The 21,728-nt window shown below is 37.4% G+C and overlaps 1 protein-coding gene across 1 annotated transcript in view; it reads left to right on the forward strand.

The window, feature by feature from the left end:
* The window catches only part of TMOD4 (tropomodulin 4), a 504,246-nt gene that overhangs the window by 174,145 nt on the left and 308,373 nt on the right, over positions 1-21,728 (forward strand). The window contains exon 4 of the mRNA XM_044080521.1: positions 11,645-11,767. Within this exon, the coding sequence (XP_043936456.1) occupies positions 11,645-11,767 (123 nt within the window). The remainder of the gene's footprint in view (positions 1-11,644; positions 11,768-21,728) is intronic.

The raw sequence follows: 21,728 nt of genomic DNA on the forward strand, positions 1-21,728 counted from the left end.
TGGTAGCTCATGGACTTTAAGCCTGTGATCTTTTTGATTAGGAACCTTGGGGTTTGGTAATTGTTTGATATGATTAATGGGATACACCACAAAGGAGGCATTGTACTCAATAATTGTCCTGATCAATGCAAGGGAGCAGGGCCAGCCTTAGCCGAAATGGCACCCTAGACGAAGTAGTGCTCTGGTGCCTCTTAAGCCCCACCCACACCATAGTCATGAAACACCACTATTTGAGCCACACCCACAGGGTCACTCCCCAAGAAAGCCACTCCAGTTATTTCCTTAATTATTTAAATGCATAAGAAGAATATCTACATTACAAGGTATCTTTAACTACAACTACCTCTGCATAGTATTTTCTACTTTAAATACCGGAGCTGGATCATTGTCAAATAGGGCCCTAGGCAGGGTAATAGACTGCCCCCCCAAGAGCAGCCCCTCCTGCAGCAACCCCCTCCCCCCAACAGCAGCCCCCTCCTCCGCCATTCCAGTGTTCCATTATTTGGTTATTTCTCACCAGTTACCATGTGTACTATTCTCTTATTTGCTTCTACAGTCATTACAGATATTAAAATAAAGTAGCACAAACACAGGTAGACATTTGCTAAACAATACATTCTCGCAATGAAAACAGACTTAGCATAAGCAGTAAACTTCTCTGCCCTTGAAACTCACACTCATTGAAATGGAAAAACTCATTCATTGAAACGGCATGAAAACCCACATTCATAGAAAATGCATCTGTCCAGTGAAGAATTAAGTTTACCTTTGGGCTGTTTTCAAAACAGACTCCTTGCACACCTTTTTTATGGTCATGCATATGTGTATTTGTTCTTTGAGTCACCTTCCTGATTGCACTGAATTGTATTCCTTGTATAGTACAGCACCACTTGTTAGAAAGTGCTTTAAATTTGTAGTTTTAAATATTTTTAATCAGCAATGAAACAAACTGTATGAACCAATAACTACCCTTTTCTGAAAATTTCAACCATAAAAGACCACTCAAGACTTCTGTCATTACAATCCACCAATATTACTCTATACACACAATCTCTGCAGAAGTAAAATCATCTGAATTCCACGTTAAACAAATCTGTAACTAACAAAGAAGTTGCTACAGGCAAAACAACTTCACATATCAATATTTCATCAACAAATTCAGTGCCTGCTGCCCTTGAAGAATTAATTGCCTATATTACATTAAAAAATTGGTAAGTTGGTAACATTGCAATAGGAAATGACTAACAAACCAGCAAGTTCATAGTCACTAGCCATCTCATACAAAGGACATAGTCAGGAGTGTAGAATTCCTATCCCCCTTATAATGCACCAAATAATCAACAATCATATGGACACTGCAATACCAGCACTCTATCTACATGTTGTGGGAGTAGAATCCACAGCCTTCTGCACCAAAGGCAATTATGCTATTAACATGCTTTCAGATTTTACAACACAGTGTGCCATTTGATAAACAAAAGCTAGTTGCACATAGAAACATTTACACTTGGACTGTGTTTTAAATTTGTAGTTTTGAACATTTTTTCCAGTAAGCAATGAAACAAAATGCATGAACCAATAATGACAAAACTACCTATTTCAGAATATTTTAACCATAAAGGCCTCTCAAACATCTGTCATTACAACCCACCACTGTCAGTCAATAAGGACAATATCTGCAGAAGTAAAATTCATCTGAATAATTCTACATTAAAGAAATGTGTAACTAATGAAGAGGCTGTTACTGGTAAACAACTTTACATTTCAGTATTTCATCTACAAATTCAGTGCCTGCTGCCCTTGAATAATTGATTGCCTACATTACATTAAAGAAAAAATTGGTAAGCTGGTAATATTGCAATAGAGGATGACTGAGAAACCAACAAGTTCATAGTTACTAGGTATCCTAAACAAAGGAGGGCACACTTTGGAATGCAGAACCCCTATCCCCCCTTAGAATCCACCAGATAATCAGCAACTAGGGCACTACATACCATGCTTCCATACCTCTCAACCTCTTGGCACAAGAAATCTGAACAAAGGCTAAAATTATGGGGGAGACAAAGGCCCCCAAACAGGGGCAGATTATAAATATTGCTCTTACAGATCTAGAAAGTTGCTACAATAACAGCATTTGTCTTAGCATGCATTTTCTGAAGGAAATGAAGGGTGAAACTCAAATGTATGACATTTAGTTATTTAAATCCTCAGTGATTTGGCAGAAAACCACAACTGTTATGAGGAATGGGTCAAAATATAAGGCAAAAATCTGGACAGTTGAGAAGTATGCATAACTGTCAGTCTCTTAGTGCAAAAATCTGGACAAAGCCTAACAATGTGGATGCAATGGCTGAAAAAATAAGGATAGATTTTAAATATTGCACTTTCTAACTTTGAAAGTTGCTAGAACAGGATTTGTGTGAAAATTAACCAAGGTCTGCTGTGTATATCTAGTAGGGGTCAGACGGTTCCAACAATCCAGCAGCTGTGACAACCACAAAAGTGAAAGCCAAAGTATGAGGAAAGGTTTTCAGGACCACGGAGAAGGACTTTGAATAGCATCACAGAATTTCTGGCAAAGCATTAGTGACTGGTGGTGGACACTGTCTATACTGCTCTTGTAGTGGTGTGTTGATTATACAGTATGATGAGGGGAGGGGGTAATTTACCAAAATTGATACTGCACCTTTCAGCATTAAGTTTGAGCTTAGTTTAGTACACTGAGGGCTAACTAGGGAGGGATCATTCAGGAAAGTTTGGGTGTCATAGGGTTACTTAAGAACAGCCTCAGGTTTGCAAGTCATCCACAAACTTTGTTAGCCAGCGGTCTTGGCTCTGCACTTGGATATATGAGAAGTGAATACCAAAGAGGAGATGTTCAAACAATGAGCCCTGAAAGATAACCACTGGTCACTTTCATATGATGCATTTGCAACTTACATTTGATTGGCTCTTTCTTTCAGCCAGTTTGCTATCCATCTTGCCAAATATGGGTCAACTTTTAAAGCAATTAGCTTTTGTTTGATGCCAGCATGTGGAATGGCATTGAAGGCCTTCACCAGGTCAATATACACTACATGCACTGCATAGCCACCATCTACAGCCTCTGTAACCCCTTTGAAGAAGTTTACCAGATTAAATATACAGGATTCATAAAGCCAAAGTGTTGGAAGCCAAGTTTAACAAGAGTCTTGACTTCAGAGTTTATGAGGTTAGATATACATCCCATGGTTTTGCAGATGCAGCTTGTAAGGCTGATGGGACTTTACCCAGGTCAGTTGTAAGGCCACACTCATGGAGGAGCATCACCACTACAGTACATCACTCATCAGGCACAAATCCACAAGCTAAAGTTAAGTTAAAGAGCTTGAGGAGTGTGTCTGCAAGGGCATGTTTAACACTATTATGCAACCGGGTATAGGATATACAGTAGTAAATAAGGATACGGTCAAAAGGATTACTGTATACCAGAAACCAGACAACACCAAACATCTTGCATACTTTTTTCTTATGTAGATGTTAACAGTGTAGTGTTACAAAATGTTTTATGGAGAGTAACAACCTTGTTGGTTTGTTGATATGCTGTGTGATGTACTTAAGAGGAGTAGTAAGTAGCAGTACTGGATATTTTGACTGGCCTTTGGTGAAATCAAACTCTAGGAAAAGGACTCAATGGGCCCCCTGCTCTCCACTGCCCCCCTACATACCCCCAGTGTGCCCCCTAGTATATGGATCACTATAATTATGCTTTGAATTTGGAGAAAAAAGCAAGCTTGTTAAGCATCATTCTGAGATCAGAAATGTTCTTAAGATTTTATTAAGTACCTCTTACTACTGTTAAGCTCTACTCACACACTAGAGCAATAACAACAATCAGTGATTACCACAAAAGAGCAGTAGGAAGCTGTTAAACACATCACTTGGACTTTTTTCTAAAGTTTGACTGAGTGTTTAACAGCTGTAATGCCGTGTTTAACAGTCTGAATGATGACAGTTTCCCACTGCTCTTCTGTGGTGGCTGCTCTTTTTGTGGTAGCAGTGACTGTCCCTAATATTCAGGGATGTCACTGATTTTAACTCAATTTTTAACTTTGTCCCTCTTAATCTCTCCTAAAACTGATGACCTATAGAGAAAAGGTGGTGAATTACCCTTAATAAATAATGACAATAATTAGAGTTATAGGCTTATTTTACTTTGGAAAATGTATATTTAGTCACATTCTCTTATTATGTCAATGTCTCAAATTAATAGTACTAATATTTTAAAAATGTCCCTGATTGTTCCTGACTATTTCTGTATTTGCCCCTGATTTTGTTGAGATTTGTCCCTGTTTGGTTGAGTGCTATGGTTACAGCACTAGTGGCTACTGGATCACATACCATGCAGGTGAAAAATTAGCTTTCTTTGTATGTTTCTATAAATTGTTTGTGTTGTCATTCCTGATATAACTCATAATTCCATGGCAGAGCCAGACACCTGACAGTATAAACATTGGCTTTAGATAATTGTCACTGTTGAAGTGACACCCTTGCCCCATGTGCAATAATGGGAAAAAGGGGTTGTTGATGGATGGATTGCTAATGTAACTCATAGTTATACTATGTAAATCTTTGTCACAGATATGCTTCTATTATGACAGTAGACAGCTAAAAAAACTTTCCTTTAAGATCAAGAAGTGCCCCTTTTGCCTTCCAACATCCCGGCCTTCAGCGGCTTCCAGCACCCCTTCATTTAAAGAGGTGAACTCCTATTAGTAAGAACACTGCAGTCTCACTTTGAACACCCATTGCTGTCTATGGCAATAGGTGGTCTGTTATTGACACAGCAGGTAAGTACTGTGCGAGTGTGTGTGTGCGTGTGTGTGTGTGTGTGTGTGTGTGTGTGTGTGTGTGTGTGTGTGTGTGTGTGTGTGTGTGTGTGTCTACCTTATACATTTAAGCTAATGAATCTGTCTGTGTGGATGTGTCAGAATTTGAGTGTATTGGTCTGTATCTAGGTGCCTGTGCAATAAGGGTGCGTTGGTTGGTGGGGCAGCCCTTTCATATCTCTGAATCACTTGTTTAGTGCGATAGTGTTACTACAGCTCATGTGTGAAGCACTAGTAGTGCTATTGGGATAATTTCTGTGAATGTCCTCTAAAGTTTTCATGACATTAGTTATTTGGGGCCAGAAAATTCATGCTATCATAAGCATTTTTTCTTATACATCCTACTGATAAAACTGTTACGTTTGCTTTATTCAGTCTTCTCTACTTAGAATCTCTTACTTTTGCTGATGTTTTACAACTAAAAATTATAGTGGAATCACAGTAGTGATCATAAATTACATTTAAGAATTGCTAGTATAATTCTCAGAATTCCAGTTCATTTAAAGATAATTTTATTTTTCTGATAACTTTAAGTGAATGCCCCTGCCTATTGACCCTTAGATACCATAATGCCCCTGCCTATTGACCCTTAGTTGCAATGGGAAGCAGCAGATATTTCTGTTTTCACACTCTACTTGCAGTTATACTCCTTTTCCTCTGATGACAGCTGTTGGTAGTTGGGCGACTGTTAACGTAATTATTAATATTTCTTAAGCTGTCAATTTTGTTCGTTTATGCCAAGTAGCTATATATAAACATGGTACCATATACATTTAAGCCCATGTATCTGCCAAAGCAGATTTGTAATGCAGCTTGAGCTATCTTATTTGTTTTTCTCTCTCTAGATATCAGCAGGGAGACAGATACGAAGGATGGTATACTGGAACTCTATTCTACTGCAACCCAGGTGGACTTTAAGAGCCCAGCTACTGGCCAAACCTTGATTACCAATGGTCCTCTGAGGCAGTGATGGATTATAATAGGGGCAATTTGGTGGTCATCTAGGGTGCACAGCTCCAGGGAGACCCATGACTAGCCAACAAAATACATTTAATTTAAAAATGATTTGTCAGTTCTGCAGTACCAACTACATTTATTTAGCTTATATGCTGAAAATGACAAACATTAAGGAAATATGTATTTATTTATTCTTAATAAAAAAGTATTAAATGGTAGACACTATGGGCATTTATCTCTGTATACTCATATTGTGTACCATTTGTGCATGCACAGCATGGGACAATTATTCTGTTAATCTCAAGGTGATTTATTTCTCTTTGTAAATAAACATTTCTTTACTTAAAATAACTAGATAAAGGGCTTGTGGCAATCCAATGTAAAGTGCTACAACTTTATGTTCATTACCCTCACATGCATGATTCATTGGGACAGCAATAAACAAAACGCCCAAGGATAGTAAATAGTATAGCTGAGAGTTGCAGACTGATGGTTTTGAAGGCTCAGCAGTATGTTACAGTAGTGTGTGGTGGATAACTTATTTTAAGCCTAGAAGGCACCCAGATATGTCTTTTAAGATTGTAGTTACTAAATAAAGTGGGTCTGACTGTGGATAAATGCAGCTTGTGGTTTACTCATTTTAAAGTTTGACTTTAAGGACAAGTGTACATTTGTGTGAAATAAGTTGGAATATTCCTCTCCAGCTAATGTTTATGTGAAACAAAGTTAAAAATGACCATGATTTTGCATGCTATTCATGACTTTGCCTCATGTTTTTGATCTACACCTCATAAAATCTGTGGTTTTCTTACAAATCATTGAAGATTGTTGTCACTAAATAAGAGGTGACAGGATGTGGATTAAAGCAACTTACCTGCTTGTCATTTGCTCCGTTTAAAGAGAAGAGAGAAGAAACAGGGTTATCTTATTTAAGGCTTCTCATTAAAAAAACACAGTGAAACTGTTTTCATCAGTACAGAAAAATAACTTTCCTTCACTCATGATAAAATGTCCCTAGTACCTGCTTCCATTGAAATACTGGAGAAAATGAAACTCATTGGTGAAAAGGTTAAAAAAAGAAGACCTCAAGCCGAGTACAAAAAAAATACAAAAATCCAGAGGGACATTTAGGGTTATAACAAGAATTCAGAAATTAAAAGAGTTAACCAGTCAGAAAACAATGACAATGTAATGGACAGTGGTGTTGAACCAATCCAAAAAAGATCATGATTGTTTTGGGTTGAACCAGTCATTCCACCAATTGGATACCCAGAAGATCGATGAGGATAGCCAAGCTGAATTAGCAGAATTTGAACAACAGGCAAAACTACAGTATTTAAATCACAGGGACCAAAGCAAATTAGAAAAAGGAGCAAATTCTCTGACCACGTGATCTCTACCCAGTGGAATCACAGGAGAACTGCCAAGTGAGTTCAGTACATCACACAAAAGGTAGGTCATGAGTGGAGTTTGTTTGCCAGGATCTGGGAATGGTGTATCAACAAATACTTCAACCCCAAATACAGCACAACCAAAGGAAGTGGAGATGACATTTTTCTTCAAGGTGTTTAATCTTTCTACAAGAACATTGATATTTGATGAATATTTTAAGGAAAATATTTTCTTATGCACCTTTGTGTATGGCTAATGTATTTGATATTATAAACAATTTAAAATGTTTTCCTAGAAAACTGAATTTTAAAGTGATTTTTAAAATTGATAATACATAGCATTTCAGTAATGGGTTAGCCAGATCTAGTCTTTATCTATTTGTTTTAGTAAGTAGTTATTTAAACTACTCGGTTTTCTCAGTGTTTTCTCCACTTACCGCTGAATTGTGATAGTTTTGGTTTAGTCAGTTTAAAGCTTAGCTTTACAGTGCTAGTGTGCATTTGTATAAAATATGTTGGAATATTTATTTTCCTGCTACTGTTTGAAAAAATTTTAAATTGACCTTATTTTGGTCTGTGCCTCATACAGTTTGTAGTTTTCTGGCAAATCATTGAGGATTACAATCACTAAACAATGATAACCTTTAAATTTTCTTTCTTTCATATCTTTGGAAGATATATATCTATGCAAAAAAAGTTATTCTAGCAACATTCTAAGTATATAAGAACAATATTTAAAATCTGTCCTTGATATTGGGCCTGTATTTTTCATTATTTGTTGCTTTTGCCCCAGTTTCATGCACTAAGAGGATGAGAGGTATTATTTTTTTTTTATTATAGATGAAGTGTACATGACAAAGTGCCTATAACTACTAGTGGGGTGGAGGCTGTATGTGGATAAAAGGAACTTATCCAGTGGTCATTTGCTCAATTAGCTCTCTGGCTTTGTAAGACTAATACAAAATTGTGTGAAATAAGTTGGAAAACATGTGGCTGCTGTTTATGTGAAATAAAGTTGAAACTGCATAGCTCTCAGCTATCATTGCTTTTGCTTCATATTTTTGGTCTGTGCCTCATAAAATGTGGGGTTTCCTGGTAAATCACTGAGGATTACAGTCACTAAATAATGACAGACAGTTGAGTTTCAGACTTCAGATTCAGGGAGAAAATTACATGATATTTAAATTATTTCTGTTTATATATGTTAGGAGTTCTCTTTGGAAAGGAAAACAATATGTGATATGAAAATGTGACATTTGGGTCGAGCTATCTTTTTCATCTACATCTAAACGCTAAGTGTAAACCATTTTCTAATGAACTATAGTTGTGTTGTTCATAATCAGAACTTTATTTCCAAGCCACACTTTCCATTTGTTGTTTGAAGGTGGTCATATGTGTCTGACAGCACTCACTTTAATAGAGTAATTTTAAACTCTCTGCACAAGTTTATTTTATTGGTCCTTTAGTTGCATAGAAGATCAAGAAACAACATGTCTGAGCTGTGCCTACCCCCACTGATAGTGCCTACAGCATACAACAAATGATGACAGAAATACTAGAAGGAAATAATGTTAGATTTCATAAAAAGTCAATATTGCATGTAAAGAAACTGCAGAAATAGAAGCAATGGAAGTAATATTTTTGTCATGTCTTCCTTATACATGGCATTCTGGAGGATGGGATTAAAGGGGAAGAAATACACTTTGTGATGAGGAAAATATGACATTTAGGTGGAGCTGTTGTTTAAAGGCTGTGCTATATGTAAATGCTAATGTTTCTCATATCATAGTCCTTTAATCTAATTGGTGTCTTACAATGCCATATTTAAAGGTGGTTTCCTGCACATACTGGAATCACTGTCTGTCTGCATATGTCTCGTTATTTCTTTGCTGCGTTGTACGTTACATCAAAAGGCCCGTTGCAAAACATTCTACTACTGCTTGTTGTTCACATGTAAGTAAGTATTGCGGGGGTAACTGTAAGGAAACTTGACATGCATAGCTAAAAGAATACCTGATTGTTTTATTGTACATCCTCAGCACTGCCATTTCATGTTTGCTAGCTAAGGTGCAAATTGATCTTCTGTCATTAATAGCTTTGTGCAACATTTGACCACTATTTCTGGTGAAAACAAGAAACTGACTTGAAATATTCATTCAGGGGTTTGCAAATAACAAAAATGCAATAGTGAAAACAGAAATATTGAAACCAGTAACAGAACTGCTCAAAGCCTCTCCACAGGCTATGTACCCATAGATTGGCGCACAGCAATGGTTATTCCGCTCCACAAAGGTGGAGCCACAACAGACCCTGGGAACTATCACCCTATAAACCTAACTAGCTTAGTCTGCAAGGCTATGGAATGCATCATCATGGAACTCATTAACAGAGACATTGGGAACCTCCAAATACTGTACCCTACCCATTTCAGCTTTGTTAAGGATAGATGATGCCTCCTAAACCTGGTGGACTTTGAGACATTTACTAAGGCTATAGATAAGAGAAGGGTGCTACATACAGCTTACCTAGACCTCGCAAAGGCCTTCGACACCATTCCCCATTCTGGTATTATAGACAAGCTCACCAGTCTGAACATAAACCCCTACATCACAAGATGGGTTGCCAACTGGCTCATGGACAGAACCCACATGGTGAGAGTTGTGAGAGCTAGGTCCGACTCTAAACCAGTTACAAGTGCCATTCCCCCGGGCTCAGTCCTAGGACCCCTCCTGTTTGGCATATACTTCTCAGAGGTAAAGGCAAGTGCAGGAGGACTATGGCTGACCAGGTTCACAGACAACTGCAAACTAGGGGCTATAACTGACTCTCCGGTTGACACAGACATCCTCCAAAAGGGTCTCACTGAGACTGATACCTGGTGTCAAAATCATGGCCTCAAGCTAAATGCCAAAACATTCATAGTAATCCCCTTTGGAAAAAACAAAGTACCCATAAACTACTATATAGGTGGTAGTGCCCTAAATACGGAAGATGTAATAAGTGATCTGGGGACCCAAGTAGATAGTAATCTCTCCTTTGATAATCACATTGCCAAAGTGGTTAGAAAATCCTTCTGTGGCCCACCTAATCACAAAAAGGTTTGCAGCCAGATCAAAAGATTTCATCGTGCCCCTCTACTCATCACTCATCAGACCCATCATAGAGTGCAACACCCCATTTGTGATGTACCTTACAATACACCTGCAACAGCTGGAAAAACCACAGAGGTACCTTACCAAGAGGATCACTGGCCTCAAACAGATGCCCTATGCAGCTCGACTGAAGAAACTCCAGCTGTACTCGGTTGCATACCGCCTACTAAGAGGTGATCTCTGCCTGACATACAAGGCCATATCCAACCCAGAACTGATGGACATGCTCCACCTAAAGAAAACCATATCCCCTCAAGCCATATGCTCTAGGGATCTAAACCTCACCACAACAATAAATAGGACATGCTGGAGGGATAGATTCCTGTCCCAGAGACTTCCCATGCTTTGGAACAAGATTCCAATCTACATTAGGCAGAGCTCCTCGCTAACACTCTTCAAGACAAACCTTGATGACTGGACGGAAAACAGAAAATGTACCCCGGGGATCACTTCAGTGGCTCTGCTGGACAGAGGCTCAGGGAACTAATCTAAGGGACAGCGAAAGCCAACACATGCTGGCTAGGCTTATAAATGCCTTAGGGCAGATAGCCTAGTACCTACCTATGAACCTATTAACCTATAAGAAAGCACTATGCTGACTTTCTAACTCAACAGAGAAATGACACTGAAATAAAATAGAGATGGGTTGGTGCAGAGGTATGCAACACTCTTCTGAGAGAGTCAAAGGTTGCTCCTTTGAGTCTTGAGGTTTTCAGTGACATACACAAAGGAATTTTGTTGGGTATGATGTGCCCCTTCTTTTGTACATTTCTAGATTCACCTGTCAGGCTATATAATTTCTTATTACAGCAACACAGAATACAGGATGGTAAGAAACAACTTTGGATAAAAAATAAAATCACATGTCCATTGCTGCATCCATTTTTGGATAAAGACATTACAACTATTGAATATGTAGGGTAATGCAGGGAATTAGTACTGCATAGAAGATCAAGATATGATCAAAATAGGATCATGTATTTTTTTAGTTGCTGATTTCAGTTATGTTTTAAGTGATTTCCTCAAAATCATGGTACAGCCACTTTAAACCAGGTCTACACTGTAGCACTTCATCCAGTACTCCATATTGGTCAGTGATTTGTGTAAGAGTTATACAATGGATACATTTGAAAAGAAGCATTACAGTCACATTCTCTTGTTTTATCAATGATGCTCAGATGAATAACTATTATACAAAACTAACCAAGAGTGATACCTTGTATAACTATTAATCAGTAATGTCCATCTGTCTGTCTTCCCTTCTTTCCTTCTCTAGGAAAGCCATTTATTGACAAGAACCCAAAAAGAGAAATCCCAAAGGAAGAACAGATCACACTTGAACCAGAACTGGAAGAGGCCTTAGCCAATGCTACAGATGCAGAAATGTGTGACATTGCAGGTAATACCATTTAGCAAGTCTCCTTTGACACTGTCAGGTGTGTATAGCTACATATTTACTTTCTGACTTGAAGAGTTTGATTTGGCACATACAATGGCTTTTTCTACATGGCATTTGAATACTTCATGATATCATATGCAAATGTAAATCTAGTCCACTTTGTGTAGGATGCTATAGGATGCCATCATTCAGTTTAAAAGTAATTAAAATCTTATTTCAAATGCAGTGGTTGGTAGTCAACAGCAGCCATAAAGTTCTTTTAAACTGTTGTCCTCTTTGGTTTGCCATTGGCAGCTTGGAGGCTCAGAGGTAAAGTCTTTGCCTTACAGTTGCAGGGCTAATGAATCAGTATGACTTCTAGTCACTGTGTGTGTATGTGTGTGTGTGTGTGGGGGGGGCTGCTTGTGGGTGTGGTTGGCATGTGTTCCTTATCCATCTGGGTTTTCCTGGGTGCTTCAGTTTTTTTTCCACATCCAAAAAACATGCTAGTTGGTTAAACTAACTGTCGTGTGCACACATGCTCACACACACACCACACACAAACACACATATATTGATGGATGAAGTTCATTGATGAAGTGCAGCTATTTTCTTTACTCCTTTAGTCTGCTTTTTCCTTTCACTTCTAAGATCCTTTTTGATGGTCTCATACATCTTTGAAAGCTCTGACTGTTTTTTCCTGTCCTGTCTGCTGTGTGGCTTTAACATGCATTGGCTATCTTATCTGTGAATTTTTTTTCTGTTTCATTTTAGCCATCTTCTGTAATATTAGTATGCAACTGTTTTGCCAAATCTAAATATTTAAAGCCATTTGCCCCCATTTTCTGTCTTCTGTAAAATTAATAAATTTTTGTCCATTTTATCACATTTGGGAAACCGGCTGTTGCTTTATGAAAATGTCTTCTGCGGCAAGAATTGAAAATGTCCACATCTTTAATATGATGCACTACTTTTCATTAGGTGTATGGTGGGACGCATATAACTATCCTCCAAAACATTTATTTCCTGTACCTAAACTCAGCACAATAACTTCAGCTTTTTTGTCATATGGCACACCCTTCTTTCTTTAATTGATGATTTCATCCCCATCCCTAGTGCCATTCCCAGTCATATGCGCCTGTTCTTCTGTCCACCCCCACCTCTACCTGTTGTTAAGCAGTCCAGACTTGTCCATATTTTGCTCTGCATTTAATCTTGTGTCAAGTAAAAATACAATGACCAATCTCTGAGCTTGTATTTACTGTACTACAAAAGCTATTTCTGCCCTTACCTTAAAACTTTCATAAACTCCCATCCCAAATTAATATGTCTTTTTCCTCTTTCTGTTTTGGTAACTTTCATTTTCTTTTTAACATTCTCATCTCTTTTCTCTTCATTTTTTTTCAACTACATTAAGAATGTTATCAGTGTTAGTCCCCATACTTTCTCTTTTCTTCTCCTCCGTGTATCTGCTTTGCTGTATTCATCTCTTCACCCCTTTTTTCTCCATTCCTTTTTCGATCTCCACTGTCTCTCCTTATCTCTTCTTACTTCCCCATCTCTTCTTCTTTATCTACTTTCTCTCTTTCATCCATTCATACTACTCATTCACTTCTTCTCCCTCAACTGCTAGCCTGGTCTTGGCCCAGTAATCATTTGAAATGTTGGGACCTGCTAAAGTGACTCCCACAACATGGAGACTGAATGGATGGAAAATAGCTTACATATACCAAGTCCGAGATGGCCATTTCTCAGAATATTCCCTTTTCTCTGAGGTATGGTGATCTAGGAGTTAGTATATATAAGTCTGGGAGGGGTGCAGGAGGATTTTCCCCCTCCAAAATTAGTTTAAAGAGAAGAGAGAGATGTTCAAGATTTACTCTTCTGCCATAGTTCCCATCTTTTATTTTTTCTCCTTGTTGGCACTTGGCATTTTAAGTACTGATATTTCAGTAGGAAGCCCAATGTCCTCATTCATGGCCTTTTTATGAGTAGTATTCTCTCACACAAAACAAGCATATCTCTTCTCCATGCAAGTTACATTTTACAGTAATCCAACATTATTTGTCATATGCTACATCTCATAACACCTCACACAGTGCTTTAAAATGCATGCCATGGCCATAAATCCTACTTCTCCTTATTTAAAATATGTATTAGATTATCCTGCTAGAAAGGAATTTCCTTACCTTTGTAGCAAGAATCAAAATAAGAATAATGGCATCAAATATCCAGGCTTCAGGTAAAAAAACACTTTATTGTAAGAAAAAAGTAAGCGGTTTCATGAACATATAGATCGCTTCATCAGACTAACTTAATGCAACATCAGTCCACAATTTAAAGCACTCAGTATCCAATCAGTTTAATTATGTAGAGCTACTGATTGGATACTGAGTGCTTTAAATTGTGGACTGATGTTGCATTAAGTTAGTCTGATGAAGCGATCTATATGTTCGTGAAACCGCTTACTTTTTTCTTACAATAAAGAGTTTTTTTACCTGAAGCCTGGATATTTGATGCCATTATTCTTATTTTGATTCTTGCTACAGTTGTTTTTGGCATCAAATAGTACTCCTTGCTCCTGTTTTTGTTGTTTTATACAATTTCCTTACCTTTCCCCAGGCAAATTATTGGCAAGTGGTGGACACCAACCATTGTCACTGACTCTCATTTTTTTATTAACTTTTCAATCAGTAGTGCTTATCTTATTCCATCACGCATATTATCAGTGATGTCAACCTCCCTCCATTCTGCGGCAGCCAGAAACAACAGTTTGGATATTCACATATATATTTTAAAGATTTAAAGTAATAAGATGCACATATTTTTATTACAAACTATATTGCTTTATGTTTCATCTTGCCCATAGCATTAAATTCCTTACACTTCCTTCAGAAAAATATTTCTAAATCCTCCATGTAACCTCAGCAAAACCAATCTCATACTATTCGATGCTTTAAATTATCCTGAGCATCAAATTTTATCTTAGCTTTTATTAACTTTCTTGCCATATATGGTATATGCAACCTGTCTGGAGAAATATTCAAAATATTTTAAACAAGAAATGCATCATATTCCTTCTTCATGTTGGGCTACTATGTGGATGTAACATTTCTTAATATGGTTATCACGATTGTTGCTAGGCATTATCCCCTAGATCAAGGACTCATTTTTGAGTGTCAGAACTCAGCCTTCTTCTATCCAGCTCTTCTTTTATATGAGCTGGAGGTAAGTTACTAAGCAATGGCATCCTGGTATTGCTATCTGGATCACTAGGGTGTTCAGTGTTACCATCTGGGATATTTACCTCCCCATCCAGTCTCAAACTGCCAGTTACTCTTTCAGTAATCATCATTCATTACTCACCCAAACTGGAAACTGTATTATTTCTAAATCTTGCACCACCTCCACCAGCAGTGAGCTGCTTTCTAAAACACTTGTAATACTGCAGCATCAGACTGTCACATTTGTTTACTAAACTGTGGCTGATTATGTTTTCAATACTTTCTTCTTGATCTTCTAGCATACTCTCAGGAAATGATGGTGTATCCACACCAAGACCCACCACTGTACAGCCAAATGCTGTTCTTTTGTTGAGGATGAAAGCGCTTACCAGCTTTCTATTGTCTTACAATAAACTTTTTTGCTTTGCTTTGTGGACTACCAGCATTTTCTACAGCATCAAATTGCCAGTGGTTTTATTGTGGAGTATTTGGTTCGCACACTTCTGCAGTAAAGACAGAGAGAACCTTAAGGAAACGAGTATATGAACATTTATATGATATAGTCCATGAGAAAGCAACTAATGCACTGTTCAGACATCACACAAGTTGTATCAACAGCAAATTTGCATTCTGTGTTTTAGAACAAGTAACACAAGACCCTAGGTGTGGACGTTGGGAAGCCAGACTGGAATATAAGGAATTGTACTGGCAAATAAAACTGGATGCAGCAAAAAATCCCAGGCTTGAATGAACACATTATTATTAACAGTGTTCTCAAGTTAAGGGCTGGTAAACTATAGATAAAATATGTTTTAATAGGAGAATTATTTTAATTGAACAGTATATAGTATTAATTACAGAAGTAGACATTTAACATTGAACAGAGTTTTTATAACTGTTTATATTTTTATGAAGAGTAAGTAATGTTCAGAAACACTTTTATGTACATGAAAGGGTTAACTTTATTTTCAATTAAAATTGAGGGGGAGGTTCTGAAGGGTTCAGCGATTGGCTTTATTATATATAAAAGTAATTTTTTTTTGATTATATTGTTCTGATGAAGCCTGGGAGATTCCGTGCGAAAGCACTTAACCTGTCTTTTTGAGTACTCATATTAAAATTATTTTGTCTGTTCCTTATCGTGGAGCCTTTTTTGTTTGTTTATATATATATATTTATAGATATAGATATAGATGTAGATGCATATATGCATATATAGGTACCTTGTTTTTGGTCTAACAACTCTTTTGCTGACATCTGTTTAATTGACCATATTTGGCTGATACATGAAGATAGGAATGTGAGATCAAAAATCCCCAGGTAGGGGAATATTCTCTTTTTTCAGGGACTGCGTGATCTTGTAGTTAGTATATATAATTAGCAGGGGATGTGGGGGGCATGGACCCCACAAGGGGGGAGCAGAGAGCTTGCCTCCTGCAAAAAACAATGTTATTTTTGCATGCATCAAGTTTCTTTCTCGGTACATGCATGTTAATTTTTTGGTGTTTGGCATTTGGTTTGTCGACCTTTTGCAGTAGATGTTATGGAGGTCAGCATTTGGACTACTCAATCGAAGTGAGTGGATCTATATCCATATATGCATATATATATATATATATATATATATATATATATATATATATATATAGTTAGGTGCTTTGTATTAGAGAGGCTGTGACAATCTTGCATGGGACTTGATGTGGCTCATCTAAATTGCAGCTGGATGTGTGACTGGAGAAAACAAGAAATACAAAGTCATCATAACTGGGCAAACGGAACTTAAAAAGTTGAAGACCTTAGAACGTCTGTAAGACTCCCCACATACCCTGATGGCATAGTGTGTTTGAAGCTTGATCTGATACAAGTTTGTCACAGCCAGATTACATTTCTCAGATGATAACGCTTTCTGTTTGGGCAGATAATCTAAACTGAACTGTTTCCCAGCTACCTGAAATACAGTGGCTGGTCAGTTTGCCACACCATCGAACTTCTGAAACAAACACATGGACTTGTTTGAGGATACAACTGGGTAGTAAATGAATGATTCCCAGGGATGATTTCCCAAGCTTAGGCTGGTGCAAGACTACCTGCACTCTAACCTTTGCCAAGTCTTCCCCAGTTCATCTTGGAGATCTCAAAGTCAAACTGTGGATCTTGTCATCTGACCTGAACTAGGCATGCACTGCTGGAGATCTGTGATGTCAGCAGTTACCATGTGGGACCTATAGCAGACATCAGCCTGCTCACTAGTACTGCAATCCTGAAGGTGCTGCTACGACACAGGATGTAAGGAATCTAGGGTGAGCAAACAAAAATTCTTGAACTGTAGCAGTCAAATGAAGGCATTCCACATGAGACAGGTCAATCCTGAAGGGAGTAGTCAGAGCAAGAGACAGATTATAACATAAATTATCATGGCCATGACCTCCAGTACAAAGGCCAAGTCCAGTGCTTAGCCAATAATACAACATAGAACTGTTAACAAAAAAATATTGGCTTCTCATCCATCCCAGTACTGATGTTGCCCATTATTAACCCCACACACAATATCAACACTGAGGAGACAGGGAAGCCCCCCTTGCAAGAACATTTTCACACTACTTGGTGGACAGTATTTAAAAGGGTATCTACAGTTTGATTCTGCATCCAAAGAAAATTTAAATGAGTTAGTAACCCCAGTGTTTGACTTCTTCAGTTTAATGACAGAATGATAAAAATTCACAGTCCATTTCCTTTTCTGCTTCTGCCTTGGGTACTATGTTATAGAGAATCTTGTCGGCAGAAAGGCTGCCAAGGCTGGACAGAAGTTTTTGTCCAAACAATTCTGTTGTAAAAGCTATATGAGTTAAGCAGTATGTCAGATAATACCTTACTTTCCATCCACAGACCTGACTTTAGAAAATAACAGCTTGCCTAGAGTGAAGGTCCCACTTATTAGCCCCAGATGGTCGGATGACACCATGCATATAGCAGGTAAGGCTAAACTAGAGACAGGCCTAGAATGTTTCATCCTAATGGCAGAAACAACTATATACTGATAACTCAGAGTGACCCCTGCTGTCTCCAAGTAATGGCAAAACACAAAAACAACCTGATGTTTCTTAGGATTATCTAACCTATATAGGTTAATAGTATATCAAGGGAGTTTTGAAGAGACAAACAGAGATAGAGAGTGGAACAGCAACATGTTCCTGTCACAAAAAGAGACAAAAACCCACTGTAAGAAAAAAAAGCACTTAAGATATAAGAAAATGTCATTCTACGTAAAGTATGCTCTCCATATTGGTACCTCATACTATTTATGCGGTGACACTTTGAATTCTTCTCAGACCTCTCAGTTAATCAGACTATACATAGTATATTACTGTGATTATTTAGATTCTTATATAGCAATTAGTTTACACTACAGGAGTCTTCATATTTGATGACTTTATGGCTGTTGTATGCAATTTCTCTCAAGTCTATGTCAGCTATTATATGACCATTATTGCTTTGGTATCATCTGTCATTCTTGCCTTTACATGTTGGATTTTAGTAATGTTTCAATGACAAACACATATTTATACAGGCTATACTTATTTTGTCATTTGTGGTTGTGCATTTAATATTATTCTATCCTTTCATATTTATACAAAATACACTGCTTGTATCTGGGTATGTCCTGTTTGGACTTTGACAAATTGCTGTTTGTTTTACACTGTGTTTTCTATTATTACCTTTGGCATTCCCTAAACATTTTGCTTTAAGTGTTTGTCAGTAGAGATGTGATGTGACAATGGTGTTTACAAAAAGTGCTGCTTTTGCTAAATGTATTGATTTTTCAGTTCTGCTTTTATCCTAGTCTGTGTACAGTTTGTGCTCATATATGTCTGTGATACACTGATCTAGATCTCATTTCTTATAGTGGTTATAGATACTGGCGGATGCTCTGTTATTTTTTTTACTGTTTCTTTAGGTAATTTATTTTTGCTTCATTCAGGAATGTGCAATACAACTACTGCTATCTGTGAAATTCTGTACACTAATGACTACATTCATAGATACATTCCTCTTTCTGTAATTAATCTGTGCTTGATAAAGAAAACTTTATATAAGTCCTTCATTTAGGGTTGTACCACTTCAGGCATGCAATGTTTGCTTCTGGCCTGCTCTGATCCTTTTTGCTGTTTTATCTTATCATCTAATAGGATATTCTATGTGTTTCACAGCTTGCTTCTGTGATTTACTTTTATCACTACTGATGTTGTCAGAGTCCATTCCTATAAATTATTTCAACTAGAAATCTTCAATTATTTTCTGGTTTGGTGGTCATGGATGTAAATACTAGGCAGCACATGCTCATCTTGACTGTGGGGCAATAACATCTACAAAAAAAAACAGCCAAAATGTATTTTATTGCAATCATAGTGGGATTAAAAATTCAATAAACTGTATATTTCATTTATTTTGGTAGCTATTCATCTTTGCGGGGATACAGAGAGTCTTTTAATGCAAACTTGGTACCTGCTAGAAAAATGCAAACCTTGCACCATGACCTACAGAAGAACATACAGCTCATTACTAGTGATATATATCAAATTAAAATCGTTAACAATGTGACTGCTAATATCTGTAGTACTTCAATCAATGTGAAGATCCTCGCCTCATTTCGACTGTAAAAAAATCTATCCCTGTACCGTATGAGAGATATTAACCCTATTCTTATACTAACAAGAATGTGTTGTAAGAGGAGAAAAGTATCACTGCACTAGTCAAAAAAGCAAGCAGAAGATAAAGGACATGATATTTTGGCTTTCTAATAGAATAAACCTACTGAACTTGTATGGCAAATATGTGTGTAAGGGAGCAAGAGTTGAATAGATGCAGTATGGGAGATGGAGTCCACCAGAGTTCATTTTGTCTTCCCATCATGTCTGTGAATTTCACAGACAGTTTATGAAGTTACAACCAAAATCTGGCAACTCTCCAGTCTGATGGCACATAGACTGCATATCTGATGCTTGCCGATGAAGTTGCCCTCTTTGTGGATGGATGGATTTATTATCAGTCATTTATAAGAGTCTCCTGTGTGTCACATCTTAATGTCTTTCTGTAAATAGTATGTAAACACTGTATAATTTTGCATCACCAGAGACATATGCAATACGTAAATATTAGTAGCAGCCTGTCAGTATTGTTTAGTGCAATGTTTATTCTCAGGTACATTGACTCAGAAGTGCATATTTAAAGTATAAGACATAAAAGTTTCAGCTTTTATATCAAAGTGCTATGCTGAATTTCTGAATAGTAAAAGATCTTAAAGCTCTGATATAATTACTAACTGGCCAAATCAGTTTGAGACAAATGGATCTTAAACACAAAACTATTACAACACATACTGCCACATAATGTAACTAATGAAGTCCTTGTCTCTTCATTCAGTTAACATCATTTATATGCACCAGTTCTGCAGAACAGGACAGGGTCGTGGCTGTGATTAAGAAAATCTGGGGTTGATTAGCTGGCCTAGACACTAAAAAGCCATCTAGGTGGTTGAGAATGGGAAGTATACTTTCTGGCTTGACCATTTTTAGTAAATGATAGATTTCCAGACTGGCTATGGCCCCGATGGAGATTTAATAGTATGTCCTCCTCTCTACCTTACTGTGGTGGTCATGGAGGGGTAGCAGAATATGAGAGAAAGTGGATGGTAGGGGCAGCAGCAAAATCAAAAATGAAAACGTTAACTCTTTATAAAAGCAGCTGTGAACCATTAGTTACAAGGTGATTCTGTGGCCAGTTTACTATAAACAGTTATAGTCTGTAATTTAGTATATTACATTTGTTTATTGTTGACATTTGTCTAAGGTTTCCAGTTGATAGACAAAAGATTTCTATACTCAAATCATGTGCTAAACCGCAAGATACTTTTTCAAGTATGCTTCCAAATGATACTTATATTTTTAGTGTCCAAGAAGTGTGCACACTATTTTACAAATATGTCCTTCCCCAAAACAAACCAATATGATTCCATGTGAACTTGATCCTTCTCTTCAAACAGGCAGTGCCTCATATTCCTTCCCAAATCTCCCAAATTTCTAGAAATTCTTTGTGTTCTGCTTGAACTCCATGTGTCCCAAAGACACCCACTGTCACCCATATACTAAAGAAAGGTGACCCTATACTAGCCTCCAACTGTCACCTGAAAACCATTCTCTGTATTTTCCAACATTCTGGAGGAGTCAGTCTGTTTAGGATATACATTACCTATCACTGCTATAGATTTGTTCCTGTGCAACAGCATAGTTTCAAGCACAAATCCACAGGTAACGAGTTTAATCTGAACAACATGACAGAAATTAACAGCCATGTGTTAAGATAAGACCCAAACAAGGCTACATAACTATAAGCTGCCTTAACTATAAGAGTATATGTGTGTACTTATTATATCATATAGTTTGGCAAAGGATTATGTAGTTTTACTGGAGCTATTTTCCATGGATGTCTTGCAGCACTTCTAGCAAATTACTGTTCCAATGACTGCCACTATTGTGCTTTTTTGTGCAGAATGGTATTTTTTTTCACCAGTAGATGTGTGGTTTACAAGCTTTTAGGAACTAGGCTTGGAATAATCCTTGCCTTTGTAGAACTGTAGCTGCACCTTGATTTTACTGTTTTCTGAGGCACAACACTGTGGGCAGATGGACTGATCTTTTCTGATGGTGGTCTCTGCCCTTTCTCCAAAGTTGTGACCATAAAATTCATGTATGTAATTTAGA

The sequence above is a fragment of the Protopterus annectens genome, chromosome 8.part0 (assembly GCF_019279795.1).
Source record: "Protopterus annectens isolate FY-2018-M chromosome 8.part0, PAN1.0, whole genome shotgun sequence".
Lineage (NCBI taxonomy): Eukaryota > Metazoa > Chordata > Ceratodontiformes > Protopteridae > Protopterus > Protopterus annectens.